Source organism: Citrus sinensis, chromosome 1, assembly GCF_022201045.2.
Source record: "Citrus sinensis cultivar Valencia sweet orange chromosome 1, DVS_A1.0, whole genome shotgun sequence".
Classification (NCBI taxonomy): domain Eukaryota; kingdom Viridiplantae; phylum Streptophyta; class Magnoliopsida; order Sapindales; family Rutaceae; genus Citrus; species Citrus sinensis.
In genome coordinates this window covers 5,877,351-5,893,192 of record NC_068556.1, presented here as the reverse complement: position 1 = coordinate 5,893,192, position 15,842 = coordinate 5,877,351, and the positions used below count along the sequence as shown (strand labels likewise).

At 33.7% G+C, this 15,842-nt stretch overlaps 1 protein-coding gene across 1 annotated transcript; it reads right to left on the bottom strand.

Moving 5' to 3' along the window:
* Window positions 1–11,705: 11,705 nt before the first annotated feature.
* Window positions 11,706–12,887, bottom strand: LOC102624600 (aspartic proteinase CDR1-like). Its single transcript, XM_006476034.4, has one exon. The coding sequence runs from the start codon at window positions 12,885–12,887 to the stop codon at window positions 11,706–11,708; it is 1,182 nt and encodes a 393-aa protein (XP_006476097.4).
* Window positions 12,888–15,842: the final 2,955 nt, after the last annotated feature.

Genomic DNA, 15,842 nt, shown 5'->3' with positions numbered 1-15,842 from the left:
CCACTAATAACAACTTGTCTGTTGAATTTCTTGGAAATGTTTGTTTTGTGAAGGATTCTCTGAAGGGACAGGTGCTTCTGTAGGGTCTTGCTGAGAAAGGATTATATAAGTTGTTATTGAAATCATCATCATCCTCTTAGTTATCACACTCATCTTTTCTTTTTCACATGTGTTTCAATAAACCTTTGTCTATGCTTTCTTGTTGTTGTTTCAATTCTGTTCCTTCTAGAGTTATTACAGAATCTCAAAAATCATGTAATCAAACTGATGATTCATCTTGTAAAACTTCAGTCAATAAAGTTATTTTACTTCATAGAAAGTTTGGTCATCCCAATCATCAAATGCTAACACATATACTCAAGACAGCAAAATCTATTCATTTACCTACATATCAAAAACAACAAAAGCATCAGTATATCTGTGAGGCCTATCAAATGGGCAAAACACATAAACTTCATTTTCCAATTACTGAAACCAAAACCTCCAAAATTCTAGAACTTATACACACTGATTTATGGGGTCCTTCTCCCATTATTTCTAGAGATGGTTATCAGTATTATTTAAGTGTTGTAGATGACTTTAGCAGGTATACATGGATTTATCCTTTGAAGCTAAAGTCTGAGGCATTAAAAGTCTTTAAGCTCTTTAAACTGCAGGTTGAAAATCAGTTTAGCACAACCATTAAGATGCAATTTGATTGGGGGGGAGAGTATAGACCATTCACTGAGTTTTAAACCAATCTGGTATCATCTTTAGACACCCTTGTCCTTATACTCATCATCAAAATGGGTTAGTTGAAATGAAGCATAGGCATATTGTTGAATTGGATCTGACTCTCTTAGCTCAAGCTCAAATTCCCTTTAAGCTCTGGTGGGATGCATTTCATACTGCTGTATATCACATCAACAGACTTCCATCTCCTGTTTTGCAACTTTTAACCCCATATGAAAAGACATTCAAACACAAACCTGATTATGATTTTCTCAGATGTTTTGGGTGTGCTTGTTATCCTTACTTGAGAGATTACAACAAACATAAATTTGCCTACCATTCTAGTAAGTGCATATTCATTGGTTACAGTCCTTCACATAAGGGCTACAAATGTTTACACTCCTTAGGTCAAGTCTATGTGGCAAGACATGTTACCTTTGATGAATCAGTTTTTCCTTATACCACTGAGTCTATTTTTCATAGTCATGCTAAAGCTGGTTCTCAAACTTCTCATTCCCTTACACCACAGCAAATCCATCATATCTCTTCTTTGTCTGTCAATAACAGCATTGGTAATCTGAACTCTGTAAGATCTGGAAGCAGCAGTTCAAGTCACTCAGATCATCCAGAACAGACAGCAACTGATTAGAATTCACAACAAGCTACCATAAATAACAGGACAATTTCTCATACATGTCCAATAATTGTTGAACCTATGCAAAATATTCCAGAACCTCCACATCACTCTTTACCTATACAAAGTCTGAAATGCAAGTAACGCAACCCAAGAGGGGGGTGAATTGGGTTTTTAAAATTAATGCAATACGATTCGCACAATAAATCAATCTAACGCCTTAATGAAATAGAGAACAATAAATTCAAGTAAGCGTAAAAATAAAAGAGCAAGGGAAGAGAAAAACAAACACGCAGATTTTTACGTGGTTCGGCAATCCCCGCCTACGTCCACGCCTCCAAGCCAACCGAGCTCGAGGATTTCACTATCTAAGCCTCCCAAGGCTTCAAGTTTTTACAATTGACTTCCAAGGTGTCAATGAACCTTTACAACCAAGAGATTATCTCCCCAATCTCTTCACCCCAAGTGTTTCCCACACTTAAACACTCACAATTTGATAAGGAATGAAAATTACAACAAAAACTCTCTTTAAGAGTTGATATGCAACTAATAGCTCAACAATGATTCAATCAATAATGATTTGCGTTTTGGAAGCTCAATATATGTTGTATGATCTTATATTTGCGTGTATTGGTGCTTAAAATGAAGTTTGAGTTGAGTTTTTATAGTGGAAGGCCAAAAACTAGCCGTTATAGGCAAATTCCAGCGCTCAAGCGGTTAGCCGCTTGATTTATCCGGCTAGCCGCTCAGGAACAGTAATATTACCGTTATTTTTGAATTTACTACAGTAACATTGTTCATTGAAATTACACTTTAGCCCAAAACTTTCTATAATTATACTATGGCCCAAAACGTCAGAAAACTTTACAAATATGTCCAATTTCAGAACTTCCCAAAAATAATTTTCTTTCCCAAACTTCCTAAAATTATGATATGGCCCCAAAGATTTTATTGTTTCGCACAAAGGTCCTTTTCAACATAATACCCATATTTTTCAAAGTTCTCAAAACCTTTCACTTTAGTTCAAAATATTCATAAATTATAGTATGGCCCAAAACATTTAAAATATTTGTAAAAACATCCAACTCCGAAATTTGATACTTATTAAAATCAAAGATTTCAAATCTTAACATTTAAGTCCAATTTACTCAAATCCACAAAATACTTTACTTTATAAAAATAAAATATTTTAGTTTATGAAAAGTATTTAATTAAATTAATCTCTTGAGCTTCTCAAATGCTAAATCATGCATCAATTAAATCATACCGGCTTTACAAGAATTTGTCGCAATAATTCGTCCGTTGAGCTCTAAGCTTTATTCTTGATTTCGCCGTTGTCCGTTGAGTGTCTTCAATCTTGATTTCACTTGATTCACTTGCATAAATATTATCCTTAAAAAACTAGTGTAAATGTGAAATACAATATTTATTATTGTTACTTAAGACACATGTTTGTTATCATCAAAATTACATTATGTGTAGCCCTTTAGGCTAACAAAGTCATCATCCTAGCAATAGTTCTTTCTATCCATATACTCAACCAAATACACATCAGATGATAACCAGACGTAAAGCAGGGATTTTCAAGCTCAAAATTTATACTGTTGTGCTTACTCATAAGGAACTAGATATTGTGCAAGAGGCATTGAATGATTCAAAGTGGTTACAAGCTATGAGGGAGGAATACGATGCCTTAATTAAGAATAATACATGGACATTGGTTCCAAGACAAGTTTATCATCATTTGGTTGGGAATAAATGGGTGTATAGAATCAAATATAATACAGATGGAAGTGTAGCTAAGTATAAAACTAGACTTGTTGTAAAGGGTTTTCAACAAGTGGCAGGGGTTAACTATTTTGAGACATTCAATCCAGTTGTGAAGTCAGCTACAGTTAGAGTAATACTCAACCTGGCAGTGATGAATCAGTGGAGAATAAGGCAAGTGGATGTTAATAATGCCTTTTTGAATTGAGAGCTAACAGAAGAAGTATTCATGTTTCAACCTGATGGCTTTATTGATGCTCAGAGATATGATTTTGTATGCAAATTACATAAGTCTCTGTATGGACTCAAGCAAGCTCCTAGAGCCTAGTATGACAAACTTAAAGGGTACTTAATGAGCTGGGGTTTCACTAATACTAGTTCTGATACCTCATTGTTTGTTAGGAGGATTAAGGCATTTATGATCATAGTTCTTATATATGTTGATGACATACTGATCATAGGTCCAAACACTGCAGAGTTGGAAGGTTTCACAACTGAATTCAGCAAAACTTTTGCTCGAAAAGATCTGGGAGTGTTATCTTATTTCCTTAGAATTGAGGTATTATATGATGTAGATTGTATGTACTTGTCACAGAGGAAATATATCAGAGACTTGTTATCGAAGGTAGAAATGGCTGAATGTAAGGGCATTGATATACCCATGAGTATTGGCTCTAAGCTGCAAAAGATAGTTAAGGGGGAACTTGGATACTATCTTGAAGATCCAACTAATTATAGGAGCATAGTTGGAGGAATCCAGTACCTGATACTTACCAGACCTGAGATTGCGTTTGCTGTAAACAAACTCAGCCAGTATGTAGCTGCACCAACACTGCAACATCTAATGGCATGCAAGAGAGTTCTAAGATATCTGAAGGCAACTCAACATTATGGTTTGAAATTTTTCAGAGAAGGAAGCTTAACATTCACTAGTTTTACTGATGCAGATTGGGCATGTGACTTAGATGATAGGAAATCAGTTGGTGCTTAGTGCATTTATTTAGGCAACAATTTGATATCCTCGTCTTGTAAGAAACAATCAGTGATAACCAGATCAAGTGCTGAGAGTGAATATAGAGCCTTGGCATCAGTAAGTGTAGAGCTGACATGGTTGCAATCCTTATTTTCTGAGTTGGGAATAAGTTGTACAGAAAAGCCAATCATATGGTGTGACAACATCAGTGCCACTGAACTAGTAAAGAACCCTGTGTATCATTCAAGAACAAAGCATATCGAAATTGATATGCACTTCATTAGGAATAAAGTGAAGAACAAATTGCAGACATAATGACTAAGCCTCTCTCGTTTGTAAGGTTCAACTACTTGAGGTCCAAACTCAATGTCCATCTTTGTCCTCTGAGTTTGAGGGGGCTGTTAGAGTAGTTCGTTATGCTGAACAGAAGAAGGTGAAGACTAAGATGAAGAAAATACAGAGCAAGTGTGTTAGCAGTGCCAGCTCAGCTGACAACTCAGCAGACTAGTTAAAGATGGTTGTAAGCATGATGTGCATTGTACTGAAGTTAGTTAGCTTTGATTACAGTTAGTCTTTGGATTAGTTAAATGATGTTACCGTGATTGCATTGCATATAAATAGATGATACTTTGTAATAAAAAAGTTAAGTAAAATAAGAAACGAAGTTTGTTAAGAAATATCTCAAGAATTATCAATTCATTTTCTTAGTAACCAAACAGCTTTATTTTGTTTTCTTTCATGAGGATACTAAAGCAGTTGCAGCTTCCTCATCGTCTTTGCTTAAGCTGTAAAAGACAATAATTATTTCTTAAAGATGAGAGGATCAAACTTGTAAAGGTATTACAGTTTATTTTTTTTTTAAACTCATACAAAAGTCTAGCAAAGCTCTGAATGACAGGCGTAGAGTTACATCTTAACATGTAAATCAAGAGTTAATCAAGTCAAATAGCAACTCAAGGTTACAATATCTCTCACAGAATTTTTGTATTGATATTTTGTGCTCTAAATTGGTTATTTCCTAATTTGTTCATGTGCTATACATCTGTAGTTCATAATGAAATTTGTTCTTCTGCAGGCAGTTTTGTTGTATGGCAATCTTGCTGCAGTTTACCAATATAAAATCACATTCAAACTAAATTTTATGCCAACCTTTAGAACAAGCTAACTCAACCACCAAAAATAGTTGCCATTATTTCTGGAGAGTAAGTTGTGTTCATCCCGAAATAACTACCATCGTCACTGAGGAAAACATCCTCACAAGCTGCTAAATAATCTTAAAAGGGGGAAAATGGTTACTAGCTTTTATGCAAAGAGTCAAATATATGGATTAATAGAATGAACCAACAGATTCATTAAAGTTCAAGAATATAGAATAAGACAAATTGCAACACAAATTCAGGTCATAATCCGAATACTCAGGGGCGGAGCTCGGGAGGAAATTTTAGAGGGCCAAATTTAAATTTATAATTTTGATGTTATTAGAAATAATAAATTACAACCAGACCAAATCATCAAAAAACACATAGTAAGTTACTATATGAAAAAAAATAATTTACATTTATAATTCAAGAAGGAAGATGATTACAAAGCAAAAGAGCCTCCACCCATACAAAATTCCAAGTCTTAAAGTACAGAAGCTATTAAAAGAAAACAAAAATTAAACCAAAAACCATCATAACTGTAGAGGGAAAAAGCTTCCTCAAGCAACAAAATATTCTTAACATAAGATACTAAATCCAACAAAATCAGGATCTCCAATATTAAAATGGAACACGACATTCTTTGATATCTTGAAACTCATTGACTATTGGTTCAATACTTAATTTTTCTGCAATTTACCTTTCAATGTACATAATCAATGAATTTGTAAGAAATTCATCCTCCATTTTATTGCGAAGTCTTGTCTTTACTATACGTGTAATACCCTAATTCTCCTAAGGATATTTAAGTCTTTTTAGTTTTAGTGATCATTTTTATCCTAGTATAAATAGAACAAGATATCTTTTCCATTATGGGAGAGGGAGAAAGAGAAAGCGGCTAAGGAAAAAAAAAAGACAGAGAGAAAAAAAAAGATGATGAGAAAATAGAGAAAAGAAAAGAGAAAAAGAAAGTTTTCTTCTTTGTTCTGCCATGAGCAACACATGTGATTAAGTTGCATAATTTGAATTGGGTATTGTTGAGAGAAGATTTGGACTTGGGGGTAAGCTTTAATTCTTAGTTTTTATTAATTTGTTGTGGAGAAGCATGATTGCAATAGAAGTAGAAACCTAAGATTTTGCAGAAATATGCTGACAGTATATTATTACGAAAATCATAGTAATTTGTACAAATTGATTTTGATTTTGATTTTTGGATATGTTAAACTAGACATCTTCTATAATGTTTTGAAACTTGTTTCAAATTGATCGGATAATATTTCAATTAATTATGATTTTTCAAAGTCAAGTCTGAAAACCTGAAAATTTCTGATTTCATTGAATAACGTGAATTACGAAATTATTTTTACCATAGTTAGACTTCTTCAAAAATTATGAAATTTGGATCAATGATTTTTATGTATGTCTAGTATGATTCTGTAAATGTTCATGATTTTATGATGAATCAATAAATTGTTTTGTATTTTTAAACTAAGTGTGTTCAAAACATAAAATTGTTTGACAGCATTGATGATGTCTGAAACATCAATTATTTTCAATAGTTTTTTTAGGAATCAAGTTATGAAATTTTTTATCAATGAACTTTCAATATGTCAGCATATGGTCTGTAAAATTTGAGAGTTTTCCAATAACGGAATAATTTATTAAAAAATCGGAGAATATGGACTGCTCTATTTTGAGGGCCGATTACTGAGGACATTTGAGGTTGAGCTTATGAGATGTTTAAATTGAGATAGTTGAGGACATTAGAGTTTATGATTGAGACTTGATTACATCGAATAAGAAATTTATTGATAATTTTAGGTTGATGATATCAATACGCATTTGTTGCATGAGTATTCTAAGAGATAAGTAAACTAGACCTCAAAACGAATCACAATAAACAATATATATGTTGGACTTGTGTGAAAAGCCTATTTTGATATGTACAAATATGGATCTATATGTCTTTGCCCTATTGTTATGCATATGTATGTGTGATGGTTCATTGGCATGTGCACAAATATGCATTGAGTTTTCTATGAATGAGAAAGTGAATTTTAGCAAATGGAATTTCTGTTTTATAAGATTTTGCATTGGGGGCCATCTCTTGAAGTTGTGTAGGGACCACCTCTTAAGACTATATGGGGGCCACCTCTTTAGGGCCAGAGCACCGTAAAGTGTCATGCATGGTGCAAAGTGCCACGCACAGTGCAAAAAGCCACAATTGCAGAATATGTATTGGCATGTGCACAAATATGCATTGAGTTTTCTATGAATGAGAAAGTGAATTTTAGCAAATGGAATTTCTGTTTTATAAGATTTTGCATTGGGGGCCATCTCTTGAAGTTGTGTGGGGGCCACCTCTTAAGACTATATGGGGGCCACCTCTTTAGGGCCAGAGCACCGCAAAGTGCCATGCATGGTGCAAAGTGCCACGCACAGTGCAAAAAGCCACAATTGCAGAATATGTATTTTATTGAAAGAAAATGAAAAAGTTTGAAAGCGAAAAAAAAAAAAAGAGATTTTTATGAATTTGTTTACAGTATTTCCAAAAGATCATGCCATATCATCCATTTGCATTATTTATAAGTATGTATGTATTTTGGTATAAGAAAAACAAGTTTGCTTACTGGGTCTTATATCATTATAATTTATTATGATTCAGTTTACAAAAGTCAGGATTGATTCGGAATAAGTGAGAAGATGGATTTGAATTGAGGATGGTAGATGGTTTAGTTAAATTTTTAAGTTATTCCACTGGCTTTTGTATTTGAGGCTTGAATTTTATCAGTTGTAAAGAGTTATTTAAATTCATATGTGAGTTGTGGTCAGATTTGCCCTCGGAGTTTGAGTTGGGGTGTTACAATAGGCATAGCCGAAAATGATCATTCCGTAGTTGTAGTAGACACTGGAAGAGTTAGCACAAGAACAATTATTCTATAGACAAGGGGCAATATTGTTGCTTTTCTAGTACTAACCAACCATTGGCTCAAGTCAAAAATAGTCGACAAGCTTTTGAACTTTGGATGTTGAACTACATTGTACTCATAATGCTCAAGTTGAATTTTTAAATTCATTTTATCAACGTCTGTAAAGTCTGCTAGGTAAAACTTGTCAACCAATTGACAAACATCACCAATTCTAAACGACTCCCTACATTTACGAGGATCAAGTGTTGAACTCAGTATAAGCAACTGCACTGCATGTTCATTAAATCGACCACTTAACTCTTGTAATTGGTAATCTATAACAGCATAAAACAAATTTACCCTATAATGTTCAGCAACAGTAAAGTTATCTTCTTGACGCAGAGCTTGACCTTGTCTTGCAACATAATGAGCATTCATTTATGGAATATCTATATTTCTTGCCTCACAAAATGATTTCACTTGATCAAGCAAATTAATCCACCTATCATCTCTAAATTTCTGAATAAGTGCTTTAGTTGATGAAACAAGATGCATAGCATGTAAAACATCTTGAGATTTAGATTGCAAAGCTTGGCAAAGTATATCAGTGATTGCCATAATTTCTTTCATAAGGTGCAAGATAAAGACAAACTCAAAAGTAGTCATTACCTCATATGCAGCATCAGCATCTCCTCATTAGAAAGCATTAGTGCCATCTTCAATGATATTAAGTAGAACAGAATATGTTGCACTGAACATTTTTATTAAATTGGAGACTGATCTGAAGTGAGAACTCCACTGAGTATCCCCAGGCCTTCGTAAAGTGCCAATTTGATTAAACTTTCTCCCAATCTCAAGCTCATCAATGGAAATCATGTACTCAATATCAGCAGCTTGAGCAAGTTTCAGTTCATCATTGCGCTTACAAGAAGCACCAACAATATTCACAACAGAAGTCCGTTTAGTAAAGAAATGATGAATAGGAACAATCTCATAAGATACGGTGACTAAAGCCAATTGCTGTCGATGAGCCAAACAATGAATGTAGTAAGCGTATAGAAAATCTTTCAAAATTAAAGCTTGTAAACAATTCCACTCACCCTGCATGTTACTTGCACCATCAAGTCCAAAAAAAGTTCTTGCTCAAAACCATCTTTGTCGACAAATCTCAAAACTACAACCATCTATTCTTTCTTCGATTCATCGCGTGATTTGTCCACAATTAAACAAAACTTGTGACAAGATATCATCTAGGTCCACTATTAAGTGATATTACTCATACTCAGGGATAATATAACAAATTGTTAGAAAACCTTTTTTAGAAGGACGAAAGTGTAAGGAAACAAAGTACTGAAAATAAATTTACAGTAACCCAGATTCAAACAAATGAAGTAGAAGAAGAACAAACCAAACAGAAAAGCAACACTCGCAAATGAGAAGAATTTTAGATGTTTGTAATATAAGTCTCGAACCCCTGATTCTTTCTCTTGCTATTTTTTTGCTTCGGCTTTTTCTTTCATTTGTTTTGTCATATTCATATGCCGAATGATTCATTACATATTGATCAATCTTTATTATAAATAATAAATAAGGATGATATTTGGGATTAATGAGGATGATAATTGGAATATTGGTCATTCCTCTCATTTTTTTGATAGGGAATCATTTGCTTGTCTAGAACTTTAAGTACATCTTGGTCAAACCAACGATGACATTATGTGATCGACAATCGACAAAATATAAATTATTTCCAGTCGTTCTAGATACATTTTTTAAACATTGGCTTTTTCTTATTTAAATTGTGTATCTCTGTCACTTGCAGTGATTTATCATTCAATGACTGAGTGAAAAGCAATTCAATGATCCAATTAGAATATTTCTTATTTTGTACATAAGCAAAGCATTCAAAGTTGTACTTACCTTACTTTTTCTACCCATCCAGAGGATCCATCCCAAATTCCAGGAATCCTATACCTATATTCCAGTAAAATGATTTCAGGAAATACCAAAATCGCAGATAGTGAACTATATTAGTGACATACCAAATTTTATTGTAGAAATTTTCGGGATCAACGATTGGACCATGCAAATTAGAAATACCTTTTCTTCGTTAAAGGGAGAGATTACTCGATTCATTTCCGTATCCCTCATGATATATATAATAACTCGGGCATCAATTTCAAATGCATATCCCATTTTTGCGCAGCAGGGTTTTGAAAATCCACGAGAAGCAACTGGTCGTATTGTATGCGCCAATTGCCATTTAGCTAATAAGCCCGTGGATATTGAGGTTCCACAGGCGGTACTCCCCGATACTGTATTTGAAGCAGTTGTTAGAATTCCTTATGATATGCAACTAAAACAAGTTCTTGCTAATGGTAAAAGGGGGCTTTGAATGTGGGGGCCGTTCTTATTTTACCAGAGGGGTTTGAATTAGCCCCCCCCCCCCCCCCCCAGATCGTATTTCGCCCGAGATGAAAGAAAAGATAGGCAAGCTATCTTTTCAGACCTATTGACCCACTAAAAAAAATATTCTTATGATAATGCTAGTTCCTGGTCAGAAATATAGTGAAATGACTTTTCCTATTCTTTCCCCGAACCCCGCAAATAATAAAGATGCTTCCTTGATATAATTTGGTTTAGAATTAACCATTGGTTGTAATCATTTCCATTTAAATTAAATCAATGTGAAAGTAATAGCTTGGTTATGATTACTTGGGAACTAAACAATTGAGGAGCTGTAGTTCTTTGGTTTATTTTTCTTCTCCGTGATGCATAAAGGCTCTTTTGCATAACGACGAGTAAGGGACATTGTGTTGAATTGATGAACAATTGAGGGCCAAAAAAAAAAAATGCGGCGATAGTGCCAAGAAAATTGACAAAATGGATCAATGGTATTTACTGTTTAAGGTTTTTAAAGAGAGAAAGTGAACGAAACCATACTTGGGATCAAAACTATTGAGGAGCTGTTAGCCTTTTTGGTTTCCCATTCGTTTCTTTGATGCATAAATACTCTTTTTAGTGACGACGATTAAGGGACATTGTGCGGAATTGACGACCAATTGAGGACCAAAATTGGTAGAAGGTTCTCTGATCATAGGATAACAATAAAGAATTTATTGGCAGTGGGTTATTGAGGCCCACGATTCTTTTGTTTGATCTTTCCGACACTGATATTATTAGAAAACCTTTATTAGAAGGACAAAAGTGTAAAGAAACAAAGTACAGAAAATAAATTCTGCGGTAACTCAGATTCAAACAAATGAAGTAGAAGAGGAACGAACCAAACAGAAAGGCAACACTCGCAAATGAGAAGAATTCTAGATGTTTATAATATAACCCACTGTAGAGGAAGTGCCTCTGTTACAATACTTCAAAGCTTAAATGACGAAAGACTTCTAATCTAATCCAACTTAGACTAAATAAAAAACTAACATCAACCAGAACTCTTAAGGACGAGAAAGCTTTAGATATAAGACTTCTAATCAAATAGAACAACATCAATTAAAATAAAGAAAAAACAGTTTAAACATTAACCAAAAGCACACTTCCCAAGCTTTCCAGTTACTTAATTAATTGTTGGCGCAATGAGTCGACTTAAACGACACTGTCCTTTGCTCAGTGTCATAGCCGATTAAGAAGTTTATCTGCATTATGTTCCCGTAAATTGTATTGGCATCACCACCTCTAAAAGCAGAACACATGAGATCATCTGAAAAATTCTGAAAAATGTTGGAAGGGCTCAATTTCACATCTGCGCCTTTAAAATGAATTGTTACTTCAGGAAGCTCAGGCTGTGAACTAATATTATAACAGAGAATATCAGATAGGCCAGGCTCACCTATTTTGATTTCAATGGGTTGTGCCCTTATCATGTTGGACATTACTAACTTCAAATTTGAGTCATACTCTAGTGGTAATAAAGTACGTTGAACACCAGTATCAACAAAAATGTTTCCAGCATCAATAAAATATTTTCCACCGGACACAAATTCTAGCCTTTGGTTGCCTACACTGATTGCTTCAAGGGTGAGATAATAATGGTCCCTAATAATCAAAGGGGTAGAAACTACCCCGGCACCCGCAACAATTCCACCAAAGTTTATTGTGCTTGAACCTTGATGGGGCAGGCAATAGGAGAATTTACCAGCAATTGATGTTGCCATTTGAGAAATTAATGAAGAACTGCCGGGTCCAAGGCCAATGGTGCCGGTTCGATTTGAACGAGTGTTTGGGCTTTCACTGTTGTTGTGTCCGCAACCAAAGATTATTTTTGGCATTTCAAGGGGCTGTCCGGATGTTGAACCGAAAGTGAGAGTTTCAGTGGCAATATTGCCACTTGAGAACGATCCATGTAAACCTCTTCCATATGCCAAGGAGTAAATGCAATCTCCTTCGGAGCAATTCGTTCCGGCTATGACACATTGGAATGAGAAGCAAGAAATAGAATTGTATGTGGAAGACTTTTTAGGATCAAAGAGTGGAGCCTCTTGCCGGAAACACTGTGATTGTGGGCAAGGCTCACACTGTGTCCATACTAAGTCACTTCCTGTGTCAACTGAACCATATATATCGACAGGAGGACTGCCAATTGATAAATGCATCACATAGATACCATGAACAAAAATTATTTCCGCTTGAAATAATTTGGGATTTTCATCTTGAACTAATTTGGGATTTTCTTTGGTGCAAAAAGAAGGCCAGATAATAGAAAGACAAAGGAAAGCATAAGTAGAGAACGTTTTCAATGCCATGACGTCGAAAAGTTTTCAAAATATCGAGAAGTTTTCAGATGTTTGGCATGATTTTGCAAGTTGTGGTATTTATAGGCATTTTGTCTCTTCATTGAGTATTATTGTCATGAATGCTCGTATTTGTTTTGGGTTCCTGAACCCCTGATTCTTTCTCTTGCTATTTTTTTTGCTACGGCTTTTTCTCTCATTTGCTTTGTCGGATTCATATGCCGAATGATTCATTAAATATTGATCAATTTTTATTATAAAGGATTAATAAGGATGATTTTTGGAATTAATGAGGATGATATTTGGAATATTGATCATTGCTCTCATTTTTTTGATAGGAAATCATTTGCTTGTCTAGAACTTTAAGTATATCTTGGTCAAACCAACGATGACATTATGTGATCGACAAAATATAAAATGAGATTTATACATTTTGTATATATATTGAACAAAATCCAACCTTCACCAACAATTAAAAAAAAATGAAGGATTTAAAATAATTCTCATGCATTATATTGTCCATTCATATTCATACCATGTATCCCAACATCATCGATAAGTATATGTCTTACTCTCAAAATTAAATGTGATGTTCGAACTACTGCAAGATGCTTGCAAGTGAACCCTTAATTTATTCCACTAGTTTCATAAATTCAGAGTAAATTTATTATGAATACGGGCATCTAGAAAACCCAAAAAAATTAGATAATAGCACCATTCAAATGGTAAATTAAGCAAGTATTGGAAAACGACCTGACAAAACTAAACTGCATTTAATTAACTCCATTGGCTTGCGACAGGCTCCACTCACACCGTAATTTTCACGTTATTGTTTTGATTTTTGCATGCTTATCATTTTGATTTTTTCTCCAAATTAAAATATGCATATACATTTACGACAACAACAAAAATTGTTGAAATGGAAATTAATTCTTCTATACAATTTCTTTTTGCAATCCTAGTTAATGCTTGTTCTAATCAATCAATTGTCACTCATCCGAAATAGGAATAGGTTACGTGTCGATGTCTTTTCATTTATTTTTAACATTGCACATGTATTATGTTAATTAACATAAATGAATTTGATATAATTTGATTTAGAATTAACCATTGGTTGTAATCATTTCCATTAAATCAATGTGAAAGTAATAGCTTGGTTAGGTTACATGTCGATGTCTTTTCATTTATTTTTGACATTGCACATGTATTATGTTAATTAACATAAATGAATTCCTTTATATAATTTGATTTAGGATTAACCATTGGATGTAATCATTTCCATTTAAATTAAATCAATGCGAAAGTAATGGCTTGGTTATGAGATGACATAATGGTACATCTTAGTTTAATTATTTATCAAAATAGCATGTGAAGGCCATCTAACAAGGACACCTCCAATTTAAAAAAAAAAAAAAATTGGCAACTTCAACTACAAATGGCATGCATATTAATGTCACATTTCTGGACAAAAATAGCCTTATTTTTCATTAAAAAGAAAAAAAGATTAATGAAATTAATAATAAACATCTTTTGTACTTTGAACAGGTTAACTTCTTAGCTAATAACAACTGTATGCAGTTTGAAGAAACCGTGTTCTACTAATTATATCTTCTACATTTCAAATCTTGGGACAACGTGACCAGGAAAATTGACAAAAGAGATCAATGCTGTTTACTGTTTAGGGCTTTTAAAGAGGCAAGGTGAATAAAACCATATGTAGATGTAGCAGCGCGCCAGCAGCTAAGCTTTTATGCTAATTGATTACTTGGGAACTAAACAACTGACGAGCTGTGGTTCTTTGTTTTCTTTTTCATCTCTGTGATGCATAAAGGCTCTTTTGTGTGACAACGAGTAAGGGATTGAGGACAAAAGTTGGCAAAAGATATTGTGTGATTATAGGATGAAAATTAAAGAATTCTGAGCATTGGCAATGGGGGGTGCATTGAATAACTGTCTCTTCATTGACTTTTATTCTCATTAATCCTCGCATTTGTTAGGTTATGAGCCCCCCGATTCTCTCTCTTTTTATCATTTCGCTTCGGCTTTTTCTCTCATTTGCTTTTTAGGAATTCATGCACGGAATGAGACATGTACCTCCATGCTTCATTAAATATTCAATTATCTTTATTCTAAAGGATTAATGAAAATGATATTTGGAATATTGATCATTGCTCTCATTTTTTTTTATAGAAATCATTGATTTGCTTGTCTAACTTCTTGGTCAAACTAACGACAAAATTATGTGATCGAAAAAATTTAAATGAGATCTATGCATTTTGTATATTGCATAAAATTCCAACCTTCATCAACAAACAATTAGAAAAAAAATGAAATATTTAAAACAATTTTTATGTATTATTGTCCATTGATATTCATACAAAATATCCCAAAGCCATCGAGGCATCGACCAATATATTTCTCACTCCCAAAATATGATGTTTCAACCATGCTTGCAAGTGAAACCTTAATTTATTCCACTAGTTTCATAAATTGAGAGTAACTTTATTATCACATATGGGGCATCTAGAAAACCAAACAAGTTGAATAATAGCATCACTTAAATGATCTATTAGGCAAATATTGGAAAGGACTTTACAAAACTCCAGATGCATTTAATTAGTACGTAATAGAAAGATTAGGCATACATAATCAATTAGAAGTCTTTCTCTCTGGAAATGAAATCTCACTATGGAAGTGTATGGGGGTTGTCATAACCCACATACGCCACTCACATTTGAATCAACAGTGTTTATAAATTCTCTTTCAATGTAGATAATCATACCATTTAATTTAAGTTCCTTTAACGAGAAAATTGATCAAATTCCAAGAATTAGTAGTCAAGTAATTGATAAATTTGTTGCCTTCACAACTTTGTGAGAGAGATGAGAGAGATACTTGAAGGTGAAAAAATTAGGAAAAGTGATAAAGATAGACTTCTAAAAGTAAATTTATTGGCAGAATTTTAAA

Excerpts from the sequence above, each read along its gene's own strand:
- LOC102624600 (XM_006476034.4), bottom strand. The coding sequence starts at position 12,887 with ATGGCATTGAAAACGTTCTCTACTTATGCTTTCCTTTGTCTTTCTATT.